This window comes from Amblyomma americanum, chromosome 1 (assembly GCF_052857255.1).
Source record: "Amblyomma americanum isolate KBUSLIRL-KWMA chromosome 1, ASM5285725v1, whole genome shotgun sequence".
In the NCBI taxonomy this organism is placed as follows: domain Eukaryota; kingdom Metazoa; phylum Arthropoda; class Arachnida; order Ixodida; family Ixodidae; genus Amblyomma; species Amblyomma americanum.
The window spans coordinates 141,912,091-141,939,954 of NC_135497.1; the positions used below are offsets into that span (position 1 = coordinate 141,912,091).

The 27,864-nt window shown below is 47.6% G+C and overlaps 1 protein-coding gene and 1 pseudogene across 1 annotated transcript; both read right to left on the minus strand.

Annotated features, from left to right (window-relative positions):
* Nucleotides 1–9,950: 9,950 nt before the first annotated feature.
* Nucleotides 9,951–12,214, minus strand: LOC144136262 (tubulin beta chain). Its single transcript, XM_077668468.1, has 2 exons — nucleotides 11,915–12,214; nucleotides 9,951–10,139 (listed from the first exon to the last, which is right to left on the minus strand). Exons 1-2 carry the CDS (start codon nucleotides 12,195–12,197, stop codon nucleotides 9,958–9,960), a joined length of 465 nt encoding a protein of 154 aa, XP_077524594.1. The 5' UTR covers nucleotides 12,198–12,214; the 3' UTR covers nucleotides 9,951–9,957.
* A 16-nt stretch (nucleotides 12,215–12,230) lies between these two features.
* On the minus strand, nucleotides 12,231–26,622 carry LOC144113943 (tubulin beta chain pseudogene; annotated as a pseudogene).
* Between the last annotated feature and the right edge of the window lie 1,242 nt (nucleotides 26,623–27,864).

The following is a 27,864-nucleotide window of genomic DNA, read 5'->3' on the forward strand; positions in this document are numbered from 1 at the left end:
ATTCGGATTATGAGAGCGGAGTAGTTAAAGGGGGAGTTGAAAAGACGGTGCGGCGTTGCTAGGGCTGAGGACGTGTCCCTTTCCTGCCTAGCTGCTGCTGCAGAGCCAAACGCCTTTAGCTGCACGGAGTAAATTGGACCACCCAGGGTTCTTTAACATACACTGACATCGCACAGCGCATGGGTCTTTTTCATTTCGCATCCAGCGAAACGCGGCCGTCGCGGCTGGAATTGAACCTGCGTCCTCGATTCCAATAGCCGATCGCACGAACCACTGAGCCACCGCGGCGGGGTTTCAAATTCGCCATCATTTATGTTACTCGCTTGCCCAGTATTGCCCCCTCGCGGACGAGAATCTACAGGTGCCGAGAACACGCGCAAGTCAAGCAAGTGCATTTCGTTAATTAGGGCAAGCTAAAGAAAAACAAAAGAAAATTCAGCCAATCGCTGAATGGTACCTGCGCCATCACGTCACCTCTGCCGCAAGAAACGATCAAGAGAAATAAGCAATCGGCATGCCTTTTTGTTTTTGTTCTTTTGGCGCGAAAAACGTTTAAACATGGATAAATGCTTAGAAGAGAACACAAGGTGCGAGACGCCTATCATCTCCAAATTCACATAAGCATACAGTGGTAGAGGTGCGGTCTAGTTGGCTCTTCATATCTTAAAACGGCGAAAAGGACGCGGACAATGACAAAAGTGGACGCATACTGCTGAGTTTGTGTCCACTCCTGTCATTGTCCGCATCCGTTGCGCTGTTTTCAGATAAGCAGACACATGTATCCAACAAAGGCGGCCGTGCCTGACGGCTGTTGCGTCGCATGCACACATGTTGCGACAGTTCGCAGGTCATGGCGTCCGTGGCCGTAGTGCGCGCGAACAGTGTTACGGTGATCCCTGATACGGCATATAGATTTGCCGTTTAAAATGTCGAGGACGAATTCCGCTGACATTCACAAGTTCCCGCCAAGAAATGAACGAAACCGTACGCGTGTGACCATATTCCGGCCACGGGTGCATCGGCCTAGGAAGTTTTGCAACAGGTGGTACGTTTACATGCACCTCATTTCTTGCACCTCATTTCAGAACTGCCTGCAGTCACATCCAGTCCAATTTTAACAAAGTTGGCTGCGAGTAATCCAAATAAAAGGGATCGGACTCCTGGTGGAAGGAAGTCAGAAATGAAACAAATATTTACGTATAAAAACGAGATGAGGACGTCCCCAAAAAGTGCACTCATTGGTTTCGCGAAATCGGAGTTCCTGTTCAAAAATCGCAGTGAGGGCCTGGTAGCATACAGCATATGCCCCGTATACACAGCACGTACTGGGTTCGAATGTCAGCACCGCCGGTGATTCAACAGTTTTTTAATGGTCACAAAAGCATCTTTCGACCAGATGCTCGGCTTCTTCAGGCCGCCACCGGGTTTCTGATAATACCGTCACTTCGAGGGGTAAATCAATTACTGCACGTTTTTTGGCAGCTATGGGCAGCTGCAGCTCGTTCCACGCATTTCCTATTGGTTGTATATTTCTACAACCTCTGGCGAGCGGTGAGGATCCTACTGTTGCGGCGTTCCCCAACACTGCAGATCATCACCTCTGCAGATAATTCGTGCCCCGCGGTCCAGAACGACACCTCGGAAATTTCCCAAAACTAACATTGGCGCCAAACACCATACGGAACTTCTGTGTAATGGCGAGGGCCCACATCGTCAGCGCAGGCGAGAACACGAACCGCGTTTGCTCGTTTTTACGGCCGCGATGGGCATCTAGCCCTATGCGTGCCCACGAATAGCCGTGCGAGTGGCTCCGGAACTCCCGACGGAGGCTGCAGAGGAAAATTGAAACCATATGCGCGAAGGCAATGCCCTGGCTCGCTCTTGTGCGAGAGGGTCACGCGGCGGCACGAGAAGGTGATTTTTACGGCTACCGGAAGTGTGCCCATGACGTCGTGGCTGCCGTGGCTCCAGCGAATGAGAGTGTGTGGTGGCCTGGCGACGTCATGGTACAGTGACGTCTTTGTTCCACGATTTTAGTTCCAAAATTGGTCACTGCGAGTACACCAATCGGCCCGCGAATTTTGAAAAACACGGTTTTTAAAAGTTCATAATAAATTGCTGGCTCAGTTCTGAAGACTCATACTTGGTGTGAATGCTTCTTAGCATCATTTCTAAGCATTGAAAACATTTACAAGTGACTTTTTATTCATTGCATAGTCCCTTTAATGCCTTCATACAATATCAGGCGACTCGGTAGCGAGGTGGATCTACAATAAACGTTTTTCCTAGAACTCTCGTCCGGGAAGCTTTTGTTCCCAGTAGTAAACTGGTAACCAAAAAGTTAACTTTAGTAAGTAAAAAATTACAGTGATATTTTTTGCAGCTAGCGCATGCTAACATGGAGTGTTGGACCAGGCTTGTGGCGTGCGAGAAAAAAGCATACTTTTTGACGTGCCCATTCAAGCATGTCACAAGGTCGCCAAACTCTGGCAGCGATTCGATAACCAGTTGTTGAACAACATTTCTCTGGTTTTTGTGTTGGAGAAACATTGTGGCATTCTCTGGTTGTAATAGCTTTTTTTGCAATTACCCCGGTGTGCATCACGACAGTGACGACACATGCACTTGGGAATTCCAGCCTGCCTCGATTCAAGCTAGATATCAAAGAGTGAACATCGGCATCATCATGTTCTGTTGTTTCGCAGTCCATAACAAGCTGCTCTCGGCAGAAATCGCAGTTCAGGGCTTTCATTACAGAATGAGCACAAAAGCACCTACATAGCCAAACACAGGCGCGCGTGAACTCAAACTGTTCAGACCTTCTGTAAACTCAGCAATTTTGAAGGAATGTGCAGCACTTGACAAATAACCGACCTCATCGTCGCTGAAGTCACCGGCGCACATCACAGGAAGCGTGCCTTGGAGGCGAATTCTGCCTTCGCACTCGTGAAGCTGTCGGATGCTGATGTGGTAGTTACCGCCAGCCATTTGTCTGTACTGAAGAAACCTCTTCTCTAGGCCGTCTGTTTGCACTTTTCCGAGTAGCACGTACTTAAAACCGAGCTCATAGACGCAATACTTTGAGAATTCAAGTAGAGCATATGCTGAATGCCACAGAGCATTAAAAGTTTCCTTTGTGGCGTGCAATTGTCGTGTTTATAAAATTTCCATACGTCAAGCCAGATTTTGAAGGCTTTCAAAAAGGATAGCTTGGGGTCATCATTCAACGATGAAATTGGCTCTTCGTATACGTCGCGATAGTGATAGCCCTTGTGTGGCATCTTCACATTAACTACCATCCACCAATGAATAATTATTCTGATGAAGTTGGCAGTTTCTTTCGCACGTGAAAGTACAGGAAAATCGCAGTGCATGTCCAAGGCTTCAGCCACAAAGATGTTGAAAACCTGTAAGGCTAGTTTAACATTTTGCCTTTGTAAATTGCTTGGGTTTAAAGCCTTCGAAGGCAGCCTATAACTGTACTTCAAGAGCTGAGAAGATTCAAGTTTGTGAAGCTTCCTGAGATCCTTGAATGATGCCCACTGTATAATGTCAGGGTGGACGGAATTGTCAGTGAGGTTAAACATAGGAAAATAAAAGTTGGCTTTAGGATTTCTTTAGTTAAGCCAATAATTTCTAGCACACTTTAACAGTTACACAGCGTCAGTGATGTAAAGCATGGGTCGCGTTGCATCGTCTGGATGTGGGTAAATAATCCACCTTATGCGGCATCGTAAACATGCTTAAAGCCTTCATATTGATTGAATTATTATCTGTTACTACATCTAAAACTTTAAAACCAATTGTTTCCAGCCCAAGGATTACCTTCTTTAAGACAGCATGAAGTGACTCCGCATTTAACGTTCACACGGGGAGAATGTGTACAACATCTCGAAACGAGCTTAGCATACTTTGCACCATGAACATGTGCAGTAGTTGCAGCTTCATCTGAGTTCCCTGCTGCCCCTGCAATCTTTCCTCCTTTATAGTCCATAAATGGCTGAGCGTGAATCTCGTCTGCCATTAAAGTAACAGCACTCTCATGCGATTTCAATTTATTAAACCTCTGGCCAATGTATTTAAGAAAATTCTGATCACCTGATTCGTTATCAGGTGATAGGTGGAAAGAGGAGCAGGTGTTTCTAATGGTACTCGGATGCGGCAAAGTCAAACAACCAGAGCCCCTCAAAAACTTGTATGCATGAGGAGATATAGTATGCAGATGCAAGCAAGCACCATTGTTTGAGATGAGTACTGCAGTCACTCTCAAGCAACAACAATTGTTCCCTCAGAAGTTTAACAGAGTCCTTTCTGTTTTTGCGGACGCTTTCCTTAATCTTTTCCATGAGGTTTACTATCAGGTCAGTAAGGCCATCAGATGAACCTTTGTCGTCAGAAATCTGCTGTAGCTTATTTAATATGTCAAGTAGGACATTGATGTCACCGATTTCGTCAGGCACGACAAAATCTCCTAAACGTTTCCCTGAGTTGCCGTGAAAACACGCCGTGATACGAAGATATGCGAAAACAGTAACAGAACACTGTAGGACCAGCGCACTCTCATTTGCAATATTCAAGAACATGCTACAGTTTGAGTGATTATAATAGTCCATTCAAGTGGGACACACTTGACGTTTAAGCGCTCCATCATTTCATGCAGAGATGAAAATTTGCACTGCATTTGTTCTTGTCGATAGCAGGCTGCTGACATTTCAATAGCACGAGCAAGACATTTGCCTCCCGGCGCATTTTTTCGGCATCTGGGGAGCTCCTTGCTGGCACGGCATCTTTCTTTGACAGGTACGAGGGACAGCCAGGGAATTAGGATGGCACTGACCCAAGACGCAGGTGTGGCACTTTTAGAGGGACTTCGAACACCTTTCCTGTCCGGAGGATCGGTGTACGATGAGGTATGTTCAAGGCAGGATGCATGAAAGTGTAAGGCGCACACCTGTTTTACAATAGCAAAAGTGCGACACACCACATTACCAATTCAGTACAATCTAATATCGAGGTAAAGCTTAATTTTTGTCATGGCTCCCCTAAATACTGTTCATTTGTGGCAACAGTAGAGAAAATGACTTCGTACCTTGTTGTTGGCAGTAGGCACAAAATCCTTTCGGGGAATCGCACTGGGCCACTTGTAAAGCTGTTCATCCTTTGGCAAAGGAAACACTTGAACCTTGTTCCCCGTCTTGTAGTTGCTTGAGCACATAGGTACACAATACTTGTTATGCATGTCGCAGAACGATCGCAAGGAAAAAAAGCACTGAAGCGACCACGAGGCCACTGGCTCGACGAACTAGCTGCGTGTAACAAGAGGGGAAAAATGAGCCGGGAGGCGACGGGACGGAAAGGCCGGTATGGAGAACCGGAGGCAGCCGCAGGCAATGGCAATGCCCAGGTAGGACGGTGGGTGCTGACGTCGCTAGAGAGGGCACAGGCCTTGAAAAGTTTAGGAGGCGTTGGCATAGGTGCGTAGCTCGCATGAAGGTGCTTCACCAGCATAGTGTCTCGTCTATAGTTGTCGCTGGAGTATTAATGTAGAAATTGCACTGATTAAATCAAATACAACAAACTAATCACAACGGAAACAGCCGGACATGAGCTTCTGACGGCCACAAGGGTCAGGTACCACATGGTGATACTGCGTCGCGGATTGTTTCAACACCGCATCGTTCTAGTCATTTCCAGATCGGTGTCTCACAAGCTCTTATGCTGCTGATTACGTCTTTCATGGCGCCGACAAGAATGACTGACTGCGACAGAATCACGCCAAACAGCTAGCCCACTTGGGCATGTGCCACACTAGCAGCGTTAAGAAAATCTTTTCGCACGAACACCTGTTCGACTACTCAGTGTTCCCATGCTTGCCTGCAGTGCAAACCTCACTTAAGAACAAGGACTATAAGGTTTCGCGTGGCTACAGTGTCTGCAGTATCGTGCTCTGCGGTGAAGAGGCGTTAAGAGACGACGCAACTTGCGGCCCGAGAGCTCAACTTCAAAAATTATTTCCTCGCTTTAAACAAAAATTACCTCGATAAAAACTTCAGAAATGGAAGGCAATAAACTGTTTTACGTAATCCGCTTTTGTTTGTATTTTTACTTGGACCACCTCAGGGTGAAATTAACGAGTGTTTTTGGCTCAAAATGCACTTTTTGTAACGATTTTTTTTCCTTCTGCATCCGCAGTTTCATCACCTGTAAAATTTATTATAGGTACTGGACATCTACAGGAACAAAACGGCTATTCCAGAATTTCCGAGAGAAAGTTCATATTTAAAACAAAAAATATCAAAAATGACACATTTTCATACTTTTTTCGATTAAAAAAAATATTTATGCCGTGTAAAGCAGCATGCTCCGAATGGTATCGAAAGACAGAATCTGTGCAAATGTAAATGAAAAACTTTTTGGAGTGTTTTCTAAAATTTTGCTTATTTAGCAGTGCCTGTTTTCTCATTTTTTCTGAATATTCAATCTGCTCTCACTTCACGAATAAATTTTTTAGGCGAAAATGCTTCAGGCTTTCATTACGCACATTACGATGTTTCCACGGATTTTTTGAACAAATTGGAGATGGTCGAGCGCAACGCCTGGGATGTTTGGCATGGAATGATCCAGGTGGAACTATGTGAGTATGACGTCAGGGGACAAAAAGGCGGCATAGTTTCGGTTTCGCGAATTCAAGATGGCGGCCATTAAAATTGATTGTGTCCTCCTATACCTTAATTCTCCCCCGTATGTCGTCAGGGGACGAAATGGCGGCATAGTTTCGGCTTCTAGAATCTAAGAAGGCGGCCATTAAAATTGGCTGTGCCCTCCCATGTATATTTTGAACCCATTGGAAGGCCAGTTGGAGCGTCCAATTGTAATGCCGGCCCACACAAAACAAATTGTTTGCTTCCAATCGGAAAATTTCCCATTATTGGAACCAATTGCAAGCTTCAAATGGAATAGGAGGGGCATTCCAACTGGAACACTTATAGAAAGGTTAACCGCTGGCTTCCTAATCAAGTGGCAGCTCCAAGTAGGCCGCAGGCGAGCATGCACGACACACAAATCATAGGCATAAACGTTACGGCAGTTCCTGTCCCTATGGTTTGTCTGTCTGTGTTGCCAGGAAGAAAAAAGGAAAGTGCACAGGCCTGTTCACTGGCTCTAGCCGAGCCACTATCGCTACCACGTGCAGATAGTAGGAGAGTTGAAAGATGGGATAGAAAGACAGGATAGTAAAGACGCTTTGAAGACAAGGCCGATTGCGGAGGTAGTGCAATATACCGGGCCAACCGGTGGCGGAAGTGAAGCAAACTTCAAACTCTACGCCACATTTCCAAAAATAAGTCCAATTGGATCCGCACCAGATATTCTTGCATGTGGCCCACTTAGAGCTAATATAAACGAAAACGTAGCATATGGACGGGCCCCCCAGTATACTCTGTTAAACCACTTAGAGCTGCCACTCATAAAGAGGATCAGTTCGGCCTGATGCTGCATGCGACGCACATTTTCAGCGCTCGATTTGTGAATTGTGGTTCGTACACGAGCGATGAGGGACGCCGTAGTGGAGGGCTTCGGATTTTAGACACATGGGATTCCTTAACATACAACGACATCGCACAGCACACGGGCGTTTTTTTTTATTTCGCCTACATCGAAATGCGGCCGCCACGGACGGGATCGAACCCAGGACCTTGGGATCAGGTGCTGAACGCCAAAGCCACTGTAACGGGTCACTTTATTTGTGTTCGTAAATAAAATATTACAGTCGAACCTGGATTATGAAACTCGAAGGGGTTCACGAAATAGTTGATATGCCGGTATATCGATAATTCAGTGTAGGAAAAATGGCGATAGGTAAGCTTATCTATGACCTAGAAGCAAGAATACAATGCATCCATTCTTGTGACACGATGCCTGGCTGACGACGATCTTCTGCCTGGTCAGGTCCGTTGACCGCAACGAGGTGTCCTAGTCCTCCCAGGTTCGGAGAGGCACCAGCCCGGCGGGGGGAGGGGACGCCGGGCATGACGGGAGGATGTGTGCAAGGGTGGCCTTGGGGCGGGAGCACAAGGTGCATATGGGGGTACCGGCTTAAATTTATAGAGATGGGCTGGTGTAAGTACCGTGTGCGTCTGCAGGGGACGCCAGACTGATTTCTTTGCGGTAGTAAGGGATGGGTGGGGTGGCGGGAGATGAGGGCGCTCAGCGCGGGAGTTTGTGGTGAGCTCAGCAAACGAGTGCATACGCTCCTTCGAGAAATCCCCCACGAGGTCCGCCTGTGCCCGACTTCTAGACTCTCGGGCTAAGGAGTCGGCGGCCTCGTTGCTGGGATTTCCCAAGTGCGCAAGCATTCAGATGAGCTCAGCGCGTTAGAATAGGTGGGGGGGGGGGGGGGTGCACCAGGGATTGTGCAGGGTGGTGAACCCTGTTCCTGGCATAGTTTAGAATGGCTGTTTTTGACTCACTGATGATGTAACCGACATTTGTGTATGCCAGAGCAATAGCGGTCTTCTCGGCTCCCTCAGGGGTGGTGCCTGAAGGAAGCTCGAAAGTTAGGGAGGCTATGTGGGGGTTGCGGACAACCGCAGTGGCTCCATGCTCATCGCAGGTGGCATCCACCCAAACGCATCCCGATACCATTTTTGTCGCGCTGCCTCGCGCGCCTTTCTCCGACCTTGATTACGGTGGGGGTGCATGTTCCTCGGTAATGGTTTGACATGGATCGAAGTGCAGATCTGGGTAGGGAGTGCTCTTAGTGATGTATTGTTTGCGGAGATAGTGATGCAGGCCTATTGCTGATTGAGTATGTGTCGTCCGGCAGCACCTAATCAAAGGTTCTGGGCTTGTATGTGGACCTCTCGAAGTTCTTGTAATGTGTTATGGACTCCGCGTTCGAGCAGTCTCTTAATTACAGGGAAGCTCACTTGTGGCGTGCACCGTAGCGGTGCCCTAGCGCATGCCATCCGCCTTGTTTGCGGGAGGTGCGGGATTCGACCCCCTGCCGCCGCGTACCCATCGGTCTGTAATGTTCCCCTGGCCTGGTGCTCAGATTCTGTGAGATGAGATGACTGGGAAATTGGTCTTGACCCTACCGCGTGTACGTCACTGCGAACACCCAATAGCCGTTCGAGCGCGCTCCGCACAGGTGCTGGTGGAGTGTCTGCACCGTGGTGTAAGAATATTTTCTTACACCATGGTCTACACTCGATCGCGAAAGCGTTCAACAGCTGCGCTGGTCAAACTCATTAATGAGAAAACAACCGTTGAAGCATTTAATCCAACTCTGTTCTGATGGTCCACCGGTACCGGGCGTGGATATGGGTCACTCTTGGAGAGGGCGGTTGGGGGGGGGGGGGGAGGTCCGTTTGAACCATGCATTTCTTCGACTTTTTTTTTGTAAAGCTAAATTGAGTTCAGCATGGTTTTCCTGTATAAAATTTCCTCTCGCTTTGAGGATTGGGGGCGAACATCCTCCACCCCCTCCCAATATCAGTGTACGAGCACATGGTGCAACCACCGCGCTTCGTGCCGCACGTCGCGGAGATTTCACCTACGGTTAAATTGATGACCAGCTGCTAGTTGTATATAACATGCAACGTCTCCGAGGCTTCTTTAAGCCGTCCTCGTTCGCGTTGGCAGCGCCAGCATACTTGCATTCGTTGTGGCGCTATGGAGCGCTGTCACCATCAGTAGCGGCGCCCTCTTTTTGCCAAGCAACAAGAACAGGAGCTTACACGCCTCCAAGTGATAGAACAGCCTTGCTCTCGCCGTTATTTCCAACTCATGCTGGGACTTTATTGCGAATATATATCGTTTCGTGTTGCGTCACACCAAACAATTTTTTTTTCTAATAAAACCAAATGCTCGCCATGGCCAGTAGCCTGGCTTCCCTAATATACATCGTTTATTTTATCGGAACTCTGGAAGCTAAATGGTAATTTCGGTGGCGGTGTCTCAGGCAGTGTCGGCGAGGGCGTCCTCGTCGTCGAACTCTCCCTCGTCGTCGGCTGTGGCCTCCTGGTACTGCTGGTACTCGGACACCAGGTCATTCATGTTGGACTCTGCTTCTGTGAATTCCATTTCGTCCATTCCTTCCCCAGTGTACCAGTGCAAGAAGGCCTTGCGGCGGAACATGGCTGCAAATTAAGACGGGCACCACGAATATTAGTTGTTTTTGTAGGCTTTCACGAATTGCAGCGGAACTTATACAGCTAGTTCAATTCTATCCGTACGAATTATTTCCACCAAGTTACCCAGCTGTTCGGATTTTTGTTTCTGCGCCAACAAGTCCAGCTTTCTCCGGCAAAAATTTTGAAAATTGGAAAATTGTAAGACACTGTTAAGGAAATACTGAACGTAATGGTCCATTATTCTGATATGTAGCAAAATCTTCCTTTTAAAGTGTTTCCAGCGATCGCACCGGAACGCTTTTGAAGATAGCGAAAACGTGAATAGAAAAAAAAACTAAGAGACTGCCTCGGGTGATCTGCGGATATATTGATTGTTTTAGTGAAATCTTGCATTATACGAGAAAACTGCGTTCATGAACGGCTTCCCGCTTAAAAATACTTTTGTCCATAATTCCTGAGTATCCGATTTCAAAAAGCGCCTTTCTCGATCATGAGGATCGGATTGAGCGATGGCGTCCAAAAATAGGCCTGCCTAAACTTGCAACAGAAGTGGAATAATCCAAGTTTTCTTTTGTATGCTGAGCGGCGGCGCGGATTAGCGTGAGGAGGGAGTGCTCACACACGCTCGCCATCTAAAGGGCGTAACTACATCCGACATTTGCTTTTAGTAAAAATCGATTTTCGGCTCTTTATGGGGTATGTAGATGTTTATCCGGCAACAAAATACGCATTATGTCGAGAAAATTGGATTTAAAAATTTTCCCGCTTCTCGATTCAAACTCGTGACGTCAAGACAAGCGAAATTCGTGACCACCGCTTAGTGAATAGCGATGTAGACTAGCCTCAGGGATCCACGACCAAAAAACAAAAAAAGGAAGAAAACTCTTCAAGCACTGTAGTTTGCTTGCAAAAACGGTCGGTGATGGCGACATCTGTATTTCATTTTTTGACCTTTACCTGGCTAGGGAAGGGGACGGACCTTTGTCCCCGTTTGGGTTGTCCACTGTTCGGGTTAGAGGTGCGCAGGGTTGAATGGGGGAAGTTGTAGAGATTGTGTAGGGTATCTAGGTCTGAGTAGAGTGACTCTAGGTCTGAGGTAGCTCACTCCCCACGGCACGGGAACAAATGCCCATCTCTTTCCCTTTCGCCTAGCCTTAGTCGTAGAAGCTCCGTTTTTTACTGATAAAAGTGTCTTTCGCAATTAGAACGCTGCTATATTTCCATACAGGCCAACTTGAATTTGTCCTCAGAGTCTCTTTAAAGGTGGCCGCTTCGTTACCTCTTTATGAGTGATTTTTACAGGCACTGCTAAATTTGTAACGTCGGAAACATTACCCCTCCTTGATACACGGTCTGCACTTGGTGAACAGGGAAATGTCGCGCTTGTCATCTGAGATGTTTAATGAACGGGGTCGTTCCTTGCAGCTTGTGGTTTGTCAGTGAACTGCGCGTACAAAAGTTTTGCCGACACTGTTTGTGACGTCATCTTTGTCACAAAAGAACACCGCATCCAACACACCCCTGTTTTGGTTTAGGTTTTCTGCATTTTGCTCTTTGATGATTGTCTTACTCACAGTTCTATTAACAACAGATTGCAACGAACAGAGAGGGCTTTAAGCAATATTACGGGAGCGCCACCTTAAGATTAAAAAAAAATAAAAATCCCAAAGTTGCCCTTGAACGATGAAGTAGGCGCTCTATACAACTGCAGATTGTACGTGTGAACTGCAGGCTGTGCTGTGAGTAGAATGTAATTCGAGCAATTCTGATAAATGACTGACCAGTGAATTGTTCTGAAATGCGCTTGAACAGCTCCTGAATGGCCGTGCTGTTCCCGATGAACGTCGCAGACATCTTGAGGCCACGGGGTGGGATGTCGCAGACGGCGGTCTTGACGTTGTTCGGGATCCACTCGACAAAGTAGCTCGAGTTCTTGTTCTGGACGTTAAGCATCTGTTCGTCGACCTCCTTCATGCTCATGCGGCCGCGGAAGATGGTGGCTACCGTCAGGTAGCGGCCGTGGCGGGGGTCGCAGGCGGCCATCATGTTCTTGGCGTCGAACATCTGCTGCGTCAGCTCTGGCACGGTCAGCGCCCTCTACTGTTGGCTGCCTCGGGACGTGAGTGGTGCGAAGCCGGGCATGAAGAAGTGCAGACGCGGGAAGGGCACCATGTTGACAGCCAGTTTGCGCAGGTCAGCGTTCAGCTGGCCGGGAAACCTGCGTGTGTATGGTTACTTAAGTTGCTTTAAGACTGTTTTTTTTTTGTTGCGTTAAGCACCGCGAACAAGGGCCTGCAGGCGCCGCGCCATTCATGTCCCCAATTGTGCTACGAAGTTATACACAACACAAGCTATTCCCTCTTCAGGTGTGGTGAAGTAGCTTGCAGGCCTAAGCGCCTGTGGCCATTGTGGGCATCGGGCCATTCTTCGACGGCAGTGATCGGTGCCACTCACTACAGCTTCGCATATAGAGATGTCGAGTGACAGTAATAGACTACGATCCCGGAGAAAAGAAAGCTTCGTCACCTGAGGCATGTTGTGACTCCGGACATTGTGACAGAAACCAGGTGGTTGAGGTCCCCGTATGTGGGAGTGGTGAGCTTCAGGGTTCGGAAGCAGATGTCGTATAGCGCCTCGTTGTCAATGCAGTAGGTTTCGTCGGTGTTCTCCACCAGCTGGTGCACGGACAGGGTGGCGTTGTAGGGCTCGACGACGGTGTCGGAGACCTGCAGTTTTGAATGCGCTTGAATTCGCACTTTCTGTCGACGTGGTGCAAAGCCTACCACATCTATGCACAAGAAAAATTTTCTCATTTTTAAGCACTGTGATTCTTCGATTTCTCGCTACCATTGTCGAGCATTAAAGGGACAAGAAATTATTTTGATGGTCAAATTCTAGGGCAGCGATCAGTAGAGGTGGCCTTTGTCAGTATTAATTCGAGTCAAATTCAAAAGCTCTGCGTGGACCCTACACACACCTCCTTCACGCCCCGACGTCATGCAGATGCGGTGGCGCTGATGTCAGTAGCGCCTTTTGCACGGCAGGCAAAGTAGGTTCCGCCTGCCCGTGCCCACCAGCTGCTGCAGCTGCTGGCGGGACTGCGCAACTGCATCATGCCCGCGCCTCGATATGTTTCTCGCTGATAGATACCGCATTAAGGAATGGGCCACGGTAGTAAAGCGCGAAGTCTGGGCCTCGATCGCCGCTTCCAGGCAATGTACTTCGTAGCTGGGGAGTTGCGTTCATTCTCCTGAACATCAGCGTAGTACGCTTATAATTGCTTAAGGGAAAAAAAACACAAATGTCTGCGCACGTAATTATCACGTCGAGCCGTTTTGGTGTTCACGGGGCGCTGACAGGCTGAATCACCACCAAGGAATGCGGTCTTTTGTTGATAGCAGATAATGTTTAAACATGTGTGGAAGTTATACGATCATATAAAGCCGCGTTCATGGCACTTAATATTCACTTCAGGCCATTTCTTAATATGGCCGACATAATTACTTGGTCTGTGTAGAAAGAAGTCTGCTAAATTGTGTCGTTTTTGCACGGCCACGTTGGCATGTTTCTGTACGTGTGCTAAAAGCCAAGTGGTTTTTCACTGCATCATATGTCATAAGCTGTTTCATGAGGCGGTGCATGATCGCGAAGCTTGTTTGGAAAGAAGCAGCCGCGATCGCATTGCCCGCGTTGATGACGATGATGATGACCTCAGGCTTAATGGCACATACCCACGGCGGGGGATTGGCCAGGGTGCAATGCTGATACAAACGCACTCATGGCCAGGGAGTGGTGTAATTGGATAATTTTGTGACCTAGACTCGAATTTTGATTAAAAATCAATATTAAAAAAACGGAAATGAAAAAGCAGGGAATTCTCATTCTAGCAGAGGAATCTACCTGATGCAATTATATATTCGTGAATAAAATCGCACACTGTTTTCAATGCATATCCCTTGGCGCTTGCCCCGAAGGAGAGGAGAATCGGAATAAATAGAGCAAGCCCCCGTCGAGCGAGGGGATCTCTAAGTAAGCTGTACGGCGAGAAGTTAACCGCAAAGAGGAAAAAGTGATCTATGGACTCAATTTCGCCAAAGACTCAGAGAGGGTGGTCAGAAATATCCCTGATCGACATAAGTAGAGATTTAGTCGCGGTATTCTGCAGCGCACTAGGGTCGTGGACACTTCACATTGCCTTGAACTGCACATCCGCGCACTCCAAGGAAATGCCAGGTGTTGAAAATTCGCTGCAGCAAGGAGAGGCTCATGGCTCAAGTACTGGAGACGCTGGCTGCAGTCAAGTAGACAGTATTAGGGGCGAACGGGACAATAGGTCCACCAAGGGCGGACTTTGCAAAAAAAATAAACTCTCTCATCAGAAGCAATGCCACAGTGCCCAGGGACCCAGTGAAAGCGTACTTTTGTAATATGTGGTGGAACAAGAAATTGAAGGGAACGGCTCATAGGAGTATCTCTCGATTTTTCGAGCACTATCAAGACGGAAAGGCTGTTTGAAAGTATAACAACCTGAGAGATACTGCAGGGATTCCTTATTAAGGCCAACTCAATGGCCAGAAACTCGGCGACAAAAATAGGGGTATAGTCATGAGCCCGAAATGAATAACTCTGTTCAAGAGCCCTTGAGTAAATGCCAATGGCTGCTTTTTCATTTTTCTGGGAGGCGTCTGTAAAAACGGCAGTATGGTTAGGGAAATTATCCAGACACTCCTTAATAAGCCCATTTAAAACATTTGCAGGCAGATTCTTAGCATTCCTTGGGAAGGTGTCGTCAAAGGGGACTACAGTATCAGCCCGGCGATGGTTAACTGGTACTACAGAATTTATTGATACAGAAATTTTTGACAGCAGGGAATTAGTGAACACAACCTGAGGAAGCTTATACCTAGGCCAAAAATTACCAAAGAATAGAGATGGGTTCGTTGTAAATATAGGGTTAGCCAATTCAGGAACAGGCTCCAAAGACATTAAAAACGTCCGCACAGTGAGAAGCTGAGCCGCAAATTTAGATCAGGTATCCGCTTCTCCAAGTACAGCGCAGCGTTAGCAACTGATTTAGGCAGACCTAAGCAAAGGAGCAAAGCGCGTCGCTCAATAACAAACCGGGGTTCAAGCTTGTACCTTGTGCACCCAGAAAAGAGAACAGAGCCAAATTCAAGTACACATGTCTTATACAGAAAGAGCAAAGTGTCCCGACGCATACCAAATTTTTTGTTGCTGATCCTCTCCAACCGGCCAAGGGCACGCTCACCTTTAAAGCACAATGCTTCTAATCAAGTAGGGCATAAGCATCCGCGCGCGAGCACCTATCACGCTGAATAATGTCCAAGACACACTGTTCATCTTTGGGCAGGTGGGATCGTCAGCTGCGAGATCAGACTTAGAAGTGCAGACGTCTGAAGCATGAGCACCGCCGCAAACGCGGCAGCGCGTTGCCGACTTGCAAGATTTGCCACTCTGACCAAAACGCCAGCAGTTCTTACATTGTAATGGACGGGGCTGCAGTGGGTCAACACGGTAGACAATGGGCCAGACTTTGATTTCCAATCGGCAAGAGGAGCCCGCAAAAGTTGCTATAACAGACTCAGTTGGAATACGAGAGCCTCCAGCCTCTGTTGCAGCGGTAAACTGAGAGGATGCCCACACCGGCATCATGGAAGTCCAAGAATTTCTTCTGGCGTAGCGGAGGGATACACACCGCGGATTATTCCTTTTACGCAGGCGAGTTGCTCGGGAATAAACGCTTTCACCGGGAGTGAGGCAAAAGAGGTGCACTGCAGCAAGTCTGCAACACAATCCAAATCAGGTGATTTGCACAGAATTCTTCTTTTGGCAAATGGTCGAACCTCGGAAATCTCAAGATATCGAATGGTCGCTGCCTTCAGCTGCTCCTGGATCATATGAGAGTTTTTGATCTTAATTAAACCATCTCCTACAGGGACCAGAGCCACAGGGATACGCTTGGCAAAAAGAATTTAGGCAAACTGGCGAACCAGGCTACGGGACCTGTGCCCGAGGAAGACATAGCCATGTCCGTAAGCCTAAGAAACATGAAGCCTACATCCAAAAGGGAAAAAACCTGGCCAAATCCCCCACTCGCGGAACGGCCTCACCAGGAGTTTACAGGATCAGCAGCACCAAGACACGCTTCAGCAGCGAGGCCAGATGAAGCGGGAGGCGACATAGAACAGCCGTAGAACAGCGTCGGGTCGTATCAGCACAATGGACACTAAGGGCCGTTGTTGTTGTTGCCTTCGTGACATGGCACATACCCACGACGGGGGATTGGCCAGGGTTCAGTGGGGAGACCCCATAGAACAGGGTAAATGGTGCCAAGCTATTTTGCCTTGGGTGAAATTTACGAGTGATTAAAAAGAAAAGAAGGGCCCTTTCTTCTTCTTTGCCGAGTTGTTGTTGTTGTTGTTGTTGTTGTTAGCCTCTCAAAAGATATCACATACCCACACTGGGGGATCGGCCAAGAATCGGGTAGCTATTCACCTGAACGCAGTTAACAAAAAGGAAAAGCACGTGGGAGCATAACACCGGTGAATTTTTCGTCATGAACAGAAAAGGGATGAGTGTTTTGATTTTAAAATTTTAAGAATAATAATAAAGATAGTGATTAAATATTAATGATTTAGTCAAAATGTAATAATTGATAGAAAAGAAAAGGTTGAAACACTTAGCAAGGCAGTCGGTGTGATTCTATCAGGAAATTTTGAACAGCGGTGCAAACAGATCTGTGGCTGAACCCCAATGTGGTGGCGGCAAATGATAGCAAGAGCGGGCTGCTCAAACTAAGGCCAAGATGCTGCAAGGGCTCCTCCAGCAACCTTTTTCTCAGTTAGTTGAATCGGCGACAATACAGCCAAAAATGTTCAATAGATTCTGGCTCACGGCAAAATGCACAAAGGGGAGAGAGCGCCAAACCCGACTTGTGTAAATAGAAATTTAGAGGGGGGATGCGGCAGCGTAGCCTCGTCAGTGATACTTCAAGCTGCCGAGAGCAACAAATTTTCCTGTTCCAATAATATTTAAGGTGCTCATAATCCGCCTATGTTAAAAGTGATGTGTCTTGCGTGCTTAAAAACGCACGTCGCCGAAATCTAGATGCTGTAATGTAGGCTGTAGCCGGGATGATTGGCAACACGGGGCCGCTGAGGGAAGCCTTTGCGAGATTATCAGCAATCTCATTTACAGTCACACTGCTGTGGCCGGGAACCCATACTAAATGAACAAGGCTCAAATGCGGAGGAAGTAGGGATAAGAAAGTTGATAAAATGGGACCGTCAACCTGTGCAGCGAGGGATGAACACAAAGATAAAGAATCAGTAATTACTGCAACTGCTGTAATAGAGGGGTCTAGCTTGCGTAGAGCAAGTACAACTACTAGAAACTCTGCTTGAAAAATAGGGGTGAAATCTGGAAGGCGCAGAGAAAAGGACCAGTCTAAATGGGAGCAAAATATTCCCACACCTGCTTTTTCATTGCATTGCGATGCATCAGTGGCTATTGCTATATCGGTTGGTAGGGTCCTCAGATGATCTTCTAGAAGGCCATTTAGAATACTCGGTGGCAAAAGTTTTGCATTTTTTGGGAATATGTCGTCGAAAACAATGTGTATAGTGGGCCCATTCCGAAGCGCAGGAAGGATATCATAAATGTTTACATCTAAAGGCTGAAGTAATCTTTGCACAAACACTACCTGAAAACAACACTGATCCAAATTCTAAAATTGGCCTGACATACATTATGTAGATCATTAATAGCGCATCTCTGCGCATGCCGTACCGGTGATGACATAATCTCCGTAACATGCCCACGGCACGAGCCCCTTTCGCCGCGACATGGTCAATGTGAGGTCGCCAGGTGAGTTTGTTGTCATAAATGACCCCTAGGTATTTTAGGGATTGAACCTGCGGTATTATTTTTAACTGGCAAGTGAGAGAGACCACTACAGGAGTGAATAGAGGGAAAACAAGAGTAGCGCACTTGCCAAAATTTAACTTCAGGTGTAATGCGCTCAACCAGTGCTCAAGTGTATTCAAATATGACTGCAACAGACCATACAGAGAATGTATATCCGGCGCAGCAGCAAAAAACGCAATGTCGTCCGCATAGACGTAAGTGCGTACATGGCGGTGGAGAGGAATATAGCTTAACAGAATATTAAAGAGCACAGGAGAAAGAACAGCTCCTTGCGGTACACCTCGCGTTTGTCTATACCTCTCTGAATGAACACCACTATGGACGCAAAAGAATTCCGTGTTATGAAGAAATGCAGATATCCATGCAACTATATAATCTGGAAATTGAAGAGACTGTAGCCTATGTATCAGGATGGAGTGTTCTACACTGTCGTAAGCTTTGGCGACATCTAACGTAACCAAAGCCGCGACCAGGCGTTGACGACGAGCAAGGAGAATTCTGCTCTCAAGATCAGCATGTACATTCCATATCGAACACCGTGGCCGGAAACCGAGTTGGCACGGGCTGAGTATACTTTTGCGGTCCACAATGGCTGACACCCGAATTAGTAACAACCTTTCTATCAACTTTACCACGTTTGATGTTAAAGAAATTGGTCTAATATTATCCAATTCATAGCCTCCACCCTGATTTTTAAGTAAAGGGATCACCTTGGACAGCTTCCACTCAGAAGGTATCCAAGCGTGTTTGAGAGAGTAGTTTATTAGGTGCAATAATGAGTTGGGAGGCTCTTCAAATAGAAACTTGAGCATCTTTGTGGTAACACCATCAGGGCCAGTGGCAGCAGCTGGCAATCTCTGGACAACTTGTGAAAGCTCTGATAGATTTACTTGTGAGGCATTATCATTTGGTACGACTGGTGCAAACAACAATGGTCGCATAGGTAGTAAAGACGAGAACCGCTTTTGCAGGCCTGTGGCTATTAATTCAACCGCCTGGATAGCTTCTACAGGTGAGATAACTAATGACTGAAAATTATGAGAGGACATGAGCTGTTTCCTAGACCGTAGAAAACCGAATAGTGCACGTCGGTTGTCCGCCTTTGAAAGATAATCGAAGTGTTCTGAGTCATATTTTTCCTTTGCGCGAGAAACTGTGCGTTTAAAGGTGGCTGCAATAAATTTATAATCACTCCAGTTATTCGGACATTGGTTATGAAGAAGCTTTTCCATGCTGCCTTCCTCCGCCTGTAATCTCTTGTACAGTCCGCATTCCACCAGTTAGAAGAATTCCCTTTTATTGGCCTCACCAGGAACTCCGACTTTTTACGGCTTTCCTCAATAGCCAGACATATTCTTACTGACTGGTGGACCTCGGCGATGTTAGACCCTGGAGCAAGGGCAGAGCGCAACGCCGTCTGAAATCTGTCATAATTTACATGTGACCGCAACTGAGAAGACGCCGGAGTAACACGACATATGATATCAAAATGAATAGGTATATGATCACTTGAAGTGCCGCTATCAACTGTCGACCAATTCGTTACGCCAATTCCAGGACTAATGAACGTGATATCTAAAACAGATTGAGTGTGTGAGCGAAGATAAGTGGCCGATCCTGAATTTAAGCACATCAGGTTGTGATCAGAAACCCAGTCCCAAAGGCGCTTGCCGCATGAATTAGTCCTAAAACCCCAAGACACATGGTGAGAATTGAAGTCCCCAGCCACGAGAACTGGGTTTTTACAGTTTACGAGTAAAAAATTCAGAGGTCTAACATCCTGGACTCCATTGGGGAAATAACAATTTGCTATTGAAAATGGAGAGCACCGAGGATGTACAAAGTCTATCGCCAAAATCTCACAGTCAGGAGACATTTGTTGAAGAGATACCACAGCCCTGTGGCAAAATTTTGAAGAGACTAAAGTTAGTAAACCCCCGCCTCTTGACTGGCGGTCTAGGCGAAATGACCGGTAATTTTTGATATGAAAATGTTTGTCAGTTGAAAGCCACGTTTCTTGCAGAATTATGACATCCGGATTAAGCTGAGTAGAAAGGCAGTGTAAATCTGTGGAAGCGGAAAGAATAGAGCGACAGTTCCACTGCAGAACTCGCAACGACGCTATGGTTGCGAAAGTCTAGCAGCAGCAACTGCCTGCTCCAAAATGGTATCCTTGGGTTTAGTGCCAAGCTGCTGCTTCTTTGATTTGGGCTGGGTGCCCTGAGAAGACAACGAATAAGACATGGGGGACCCACTGCGCTTAAGAAGCCGCGCATCAGGCTCCACCATCTCGGAATCATACATTATATCAACATCCCTCGAAGTACCCGAGGTAGGTACAGCGGAAGGGACAGAAGTTTTTTCCTGGGGCTGTGATGCTACTGGAATTTGAGACCGGATAAGAGGAGAGGGAATTGTCGAAAGAGGTGCCAAACTAGCCTGCACGGCATGTGTAATCTGAGTCTCTAGAACATTTGTAAAGCACTCCGACACACTTGCGACAATCTTTTCTACCATTTTAGACATCGAAGCCTCCGCAGCAGCCGCAATTGCCTGGGACAGCGTTGAGTCTAGCATGACACCTTGCCGAGCGGTCACACCGGCATAACCGCGGGCACGTTCTTTGACCTCTGAAATAGCGTCACGGCGCGAACAGCGTTTCCTGTCAATTATTTCCAGAATTTGAATTTCCTTAGCTCGAGAGGGACAATTTGAGTAGTTTGCAGAGTGCGCACCACCGCAAAGGCAACACTTCTCATTCTTCTCAGTGCAGGTGCTTGTTGCATGACCATCGCCACAGTTGCAACACCTCAAGTTGGATTTGCAACCGCCAGCGCTATGTCCATAACGCCAGCAGTTGTTACACTGCAGAGGCCGAGATGATAATGGGTCTACCCGAAAAATTAGAGGCCATGCCTTGATTTCAGAGGGGCAGGAAGTGCCGGCAAAGGTAGCAATCACTGATTCAGTGGGCATCCGCACGTTGTTTACATCCCGGCTACAGCGGTGCGCAGCAACAACACCTGCAGCCGACAGAAGCTCAAGAGTCTCTGCCGGAGACAGGGAAGAGTCTACACCTCGTACAATACCTTTCGTGCACGCCAGATGAGAAGGGATGAAAGAACTTACCCGAAGGGAGGCAAAGGATGAGGAGTTTAGTAAATCTCTTACACAGGCGAGGTCTGGCGATCTGCACAGAATCCCACCACGTCCAAACTGGCGAACCTCTGAGATTGACTCATAATGAGAAGTAGTCGACTGGAGAGCAGCCCGAACAGCACCAGGGTTGTTCATCCTGATAGCACCACCATCCTTAGGCACCAGCGCGACAGGGATACTGCCGACACCACTGCGCAAAAAAGCTTCCAACGGTAGGAGATCAGTTGACGGAGAAGCCGACCAGAGGGAACTCCCCTGGCCGGGAGACTGGGTGGACATAGTCCGGGCTTACTGCCTTACCGCGCAAAGACGCAGAGAGAAAATGCCACAATCAGCCACCCGAAACTTAACCGATCGTTCCCAGCAGAGCAGAGCCGTCGGGGCAGCGATGAACAGGACGAACGCCACTGGGTCGAACGATGTCCTCCTAACAGAGCCAAGCTGGTCGTCTCACGGTGGCGAAGAGGTGCCGAGAGGCCGAGCGAATCTTCTTCTTCTTCTTCTTCTTCTTCACCCCAGGTATATGGCCGAGTTGCAGCGTGCTTTTGTCTTCGTTTTTGCCATCGCATGACAACGGCCTCCAAAGTATCTCATAAAGCTAGCGCAAATAGATGAGAGCACACGAAGCTGCGTCCAGCACACGTAGTTGCAGGCGAGTGGAATTTTTCGGCTTGAGCCCCTGCGTCTTTCAATCAGACTCCTGCGTTGCTAGGAAAATGTTTCGGTTTGGTTTGGTTTGGTTTATGGAGTTTTAACTTTCCAAAGCGACCCAGGCTATGAGGGACGCCGTAGTGGAGCACCCCGGAAATTTCGACCACCTGGGGTTCTTTAACATACACTGATATCGCACAGTACACGGGCCTCTAGAATTTCGCCTCCATCGAAATTCGACCGCCGCCGCGGCCGAGGTCGAACCCACGTGTTTGGGGTTAGCAGCCGAGCGCCATAACCACTGAGCCACCGCGGGGCCTAGCAAATGTTTCATTTAGGGGGTACACTAACAGAAACTGTCGGGTGAAACAATGCAGCGAGATTGAGAGGAGACGGGGAAATTGAAAGTATTTTCGTTATTTATGCATGAGATGTAACCAAATTTGGCACAACTGTGAACTTTTTATGCTAATTTCAGTGCTGTGCTTTACTTTCAGCTGGCTGGTACAGATGTTGGGTTATTATAATTAACACCGTCGTCAAGTCATCGAGTGTGGAATAATTAAGTAGAAAGTGCGCAAATTTTTTATGCCAACATGTTCACAAAGCCCTGCTTTGTGTGATGACGCTACTGTTCTTTTTTTTTTATGCAAAGTACGTATGCAAACAAAAGTTAAACTCTAGCATGCATATTTACGTGAACACATTTCTTAGAAAAATAACTTCAACATGCTACTGCATGTGTACAAAAAATTGTCAGATTTATTACACTACTCAATCTCTCAGGACCGCGGTGGTTCAGCGGTTATGGCGCTCAGCTGGTGACCCCAAAGACGCGGGTTCGATCCCAGCCGCCGCGGTCGAATTTCGATGGAGGCGAAATTCTAGAGGTCCGTGTACTGCGCGATGTCAGCGCACGTTAAATAAGCCCAGGGGGTCGAAATTTCTGGAGCCCTTCACTACGGCGTCCCTCATAGCCTGAGTTGCTTTGGGACGTTAAACCTTCATAAACAAAACCATAAATAAGTCAACGTCTCAGGATTCATTCGCAGCAAATAGAATCATTCTATTTTTATTCGTTACGAAATTACGAAGGGATGAGTGATGCCAATCGTAGAAAACGTGAAAGCTGAGAAAACCAACCTTAAAGTTTATTCTCTCGTTGGCTTCGTTCACCCTCGTAGCTTTTTCTTTTGGTCAAAGAAATAAGGCACTGCAATAAATGGAACCTCTGATCTTCTGATCATTCCGCTTCCAAGTGATACTAAGATAGTGGTGCACCGTCGTCGGAAACCCGTGGAATTCGCGATGCGCCGAGGCCACCAGAAGAGCGATTCGCTCAATCTTCGACGCCCACACATCTAAAAAGCGTAATTTTCTAAATTTCTACTGCACAAAAAAATTGCGATCAGTTTGGCCATTTTAATAAGGTGACAAATCGGCCTCGTTGGTGCATGATCTTGTGGCGAAAAGCAGCGCTTACACGCGACAGAGGAGACTGGAGACACGACGCTGTCCCCACTTGCCTCGCTGCGCGGCACGTGTGTCAAGTGACGGTGAGCGTACGTCTGCTCCGCCGAAACAACGCCAGAGCTTCTCCTCACTGCTATCCCGAAGTGGAATTATTCCGGCTTGTACAGAGCGTCAAAAAGTGGTTATTTTATTCCACGTCTAGCGTAGAAATCAACGGCAGCAACGCTTTCTGTTCGCAACTGATCATATATACAACACACAGTGCCAAACAATATCTCTGAATAGGCTGTACGTGGTCAACGCGAGCCTGTGCACTTCGAGAAATTACGAAGTTCAAAGCATCAACAGCATCAACCACTTGGTGATTCGCAGAAACCGACAACGCGCCTACAAGCCTACCGCGAGCCCGCTAGCGACTGCAGTGACACCTTGTTTGTTTGCAAACATGCAGCAAGTCTGCGGGAATACGGTGGCCGCAGCTGGCAAAAGACAGGGTTAATAGGAGAGACATGGGAGAGGCCTTTGCCCTGCAGTGGGCCTAGTCAGGCTTATGGTGATGATGATGGTGCAGCATGTCTATAATTTACAATTTCTATTTAAATCGCTGCTCGCACTGACTCGCAGTCTGCTAGGGCGACAGCTCACCTCGCATTCTTTGCCTTAGCACACTAAGCCGCTCCTCAGTCACTGGGCAGCCTGACGCCCACTGCCCATTGGGCATGCTCAGGTGGCGTGGGCGGGATTGCGCAGCCCCGACCTGTTTTCTGTTAGCACGAAAGCAATCCTAGCCAACCCCTAACGATTTCGACGATGTCTCACGCGGAGAAAATGAAGACTCAGCCAGACTCAGTAAGGAAATGGGTGTGCATGGCAATGAAGCTCAATTCTGGGGATGGTCGTATGCAAACAAAAGTTAAACTCTAGCATGCATATTTACGTGAACACATTTCTTAGAAAAATAACTTCAACATGCTACTGCATGTGTACAAAAAATTGTCAGATTTATTACACTACTCAATCTCTCAGGACCGCGGTGGTTCAGCGGTTATGGCGCTCAGCTGGTGACCCCAAAGACGCGGGTTCGATCCCAGCCGCCGCGGTCGAATTTCGATGGAGGCGACTCAGGCTATGAGGGACGCCGTAGTGAAGGTCTCCGGAGATTTCGACCACCTCGGGTTCTTTAACGTGCACTGGCATCGCACAGTACACGGGCCTCTAGAATTTCTTCTCCATCGAAATTCGACCGCCGCGGCCGGGATCGAACCCGCGTCTTTCGGGCCAGCAGCCGAGCGCCATAACCACTCAGCCACCACGGCGGCCCTGATATGGCACATGAAGAATGTCCCAAACATGGTTAGGACGCCCGAAATTTGCCTTCGAATGACCTTGACCGAATTCGACTGCCGGTGAATCTGGCTGTGCTCAGGTGGAAGACAGGCTTCACCTCGTCTCGAAATGGAATTGGCCCACCTCCAAAAATAAGAGTTGGCCCACCCCCTAAAATTTGAAAATTGACCTACGTTCGGGACCAACATGCGACACCCCCAGAATGGGTTTGGCCCACCCTCAAAATTTGGGAGGCCCACCATGCTTTCGCGCACTATTTCGTGCTTAGCAATGATAAACCGCTAGCCATTTTTTTTTCGGCACGTCGTTGTGTAAGAGTTGAGGGAAGCTAAGAAGCATCATTTTTAATCGCCGATATCTTCGGTGTTAAAGGGCTGTAGAAACCAAAAATTTGCTCGCATGTTTTCTGCTTTCAAATGATGATTTAGACATTAGAATACATGTATCGCCGCGTTGTTTTCGCCTACGACTGATAAATAATATATAATTGAATTTCTTCTTTCATGCTGTTTCGGTTTCATCAACCGAACGATGGCTGTGACGTGTAGTTGGACTTGGAGTATCGTGAGGCAGGAAAAAAACGGCAGTATGACTGCTGATACGTCGTTTGTTTTCATTCCAGCTCTTGAAGCAGGCTTGTTTAAGCGTTGCAGTGAATTAAAACTACGTGTCAGCGTTTATATTGCAGTTTTTTTCGTGCCTCACATGATCTAAAGTCGAACTACATGCCACAACCATCGTTCGGTTGATGAAACCGAAACAGCATGAGGGAAGGAATTCAGTACTCAGTGATTTAGCGGTTGTATGCGAATAACAGACGATGATCCATGTATTATAATGCCTAAAGCATCATATGGAAGAATAAAACGCGTAACTAAATTTACATGTCTGTAGTCTTTTAATGAAGCTAGCATAAAATTTTTTTTGCTGTTCGGTGACGAGTGATGGAATAGCGATCGCTCGTGCGCTTTTCCTAACCTCAGTGTATACCATTTCATGGTCCATTTAAGGTCACAGCCGTCGTGCGCTTGCACTCTGCAGCTGTTTTCGCGCCATTCGTTTGGCAGCAGCGGTGGGTGACGTAAAGTCTCGCATCTTCACGCGCGAGTGCGGTGTTCGATACCACCGTAGTAGGTAGACATCAAGAAAGAAAGAAGGTCGCTGAGGTCACCACATGCGGACGTGGTGAAGCCTTCATATCTGACGGCAGTTTAATAATAATAATAATAATAATTATAATAATAATAATAATAATAATAATAATAATAATAATAATAATAATAATAATAATAATAATAATAATAATAATAATAATAATAATAATAATAATAATAATTGGTTTTTCTGGGGAAAGGAAATGGCGCAGTATCTGTCTCATATATCGTTGGACACGTGAACCGCGCCGTAAGGGAAGGGATGAGGGAGGGAGTGAAAGAAGAAAGAGGTGCCGTAGTGGAGGGCTCCGGCATAATTTCGACCACCTGGGGATCTTTAACGTGCACGGACATCGCACAGCACACGGGCGGCTTAGCGTTTTTCCTCCACAAAAGTTTGCGTCTCGCTGGTATTGACGCTGTCCTGGCTTAAGACACGTGCCGGCTGCGCGGAAGCTGTCACGACGAATGCGCACCTTGGGGGAGGGCATGACGCTGAAGGTGTTCATGATGCGGTCCGGGTACTCCTCCCGGATCTTCGAGATGAGCAGCGTGCCCATGCCGGAGCCGGTGCCTCCGCCCAGGGAATGGGCCAGCTGGAAGCCCTGCAGGCAGTCGCAGCTCTCTGCCTCCTTGCGCAACACGTCCAGCACGGAGTCCACCAACTCGGCGCCCTCAGTGTAGCGGCCCTTGGCCCAGTTGTTGCCGGCGCCGCTCTGGCCTGCGAAGGTTACCGCGCATATGTACGCCACCTGCATATCCCCGCGCTGCTGGGAGCCGCTGTTTTGAGCCAATAAGCGTTGACCAAAAAGGTAGCCGCTAAGGCGCTTTGCGCTGAAACCTTTCCTGTTTCTACGCGAATTTTTCTTCAGTCGCATGATAGTGAAGCGGTCTTCAGATCAAATTCGCCGACCTTATAAAATAACTTTTCATATTTCAAGATGGAAACTCAGCGCTCAGGAACGTATGTCAGGCGCATAGGGCAGCAAGCTTCGTGTTGCAATGGTCGCCTCAGTTGCTGTTCACTTGTATTTTGTACGCAGCGAATTTTCCACCGAAAGAGTGGAAACAGCCAAGATTATACAGCCGACTATGAATGCCGATTCTGAGCACAGGTACGAGCAAATCGAGTTACCTTTGTTAACCCTAAGCTGTGGCTGAACCTAACGAACACTACGATGGGCTAAGAGCAGCTGCTGCAAGGAACTTCCGGCTAGGGACGGCTAGAATTAAGCCCGGCTCCCCACGAACCTTTGCGCACACACGTGCAGCTGATGACGTTGAGCTGAACTTGATCAGTACATGCTAAAACAGCAACGGAGATATGAAGCTAAAAGAGACGCTTAGCGAATATGAAATTGTCGGGCCTGAACAGTTGACCGAAAGGTCCCGATCTGACGGAGTCCATGGTTCCTGGCTCCAAGTCGAGGAGGATGGCACGGGGAACATACTTGCCGCCTGAAAAATACAAACCAGGTTTTTTTTTCTTTACAGCCGTCAGTATTTTACTACCGTTGCGTGAACTGGAACATTGCCAGCGAGTCTGCCACGCAGTTTCTAATGCTGAACGCATGCGGAGCAGACGAGCGCCACCGAACAGGGAACTGTGGGTTCGCCACATGGGGCATGTCTGCATGCGCATAAAGGCACATAGACATAATGGCGAAAACATTTCGATGCCGCTGCGTTACACGACAGAGCAGAACGTTTTCGAGCGCTCATGCACCATTGGGAGTGCGTTTGTGATGCTATCATCATGATCAGCATTCGCAGCCCCTTTGATAAAACTTACGTTTGCACAGTAGGTATGCTATTAGAACACATACGGTATTCGTCCGTCATGCTTCTCGTCAAAATTTTCAATGAGGAAATAGTATGTGTCGAAAGAAATGTGCCAAAAAAACAACTATAGTCTGTTAAAACTCAAGAATGTAGCGGCGAATGCTCTTCTTAAAGCCCCTCCAGCCAGTCGCTTCGGTCGGTTTTCATGAGGCAGGGGC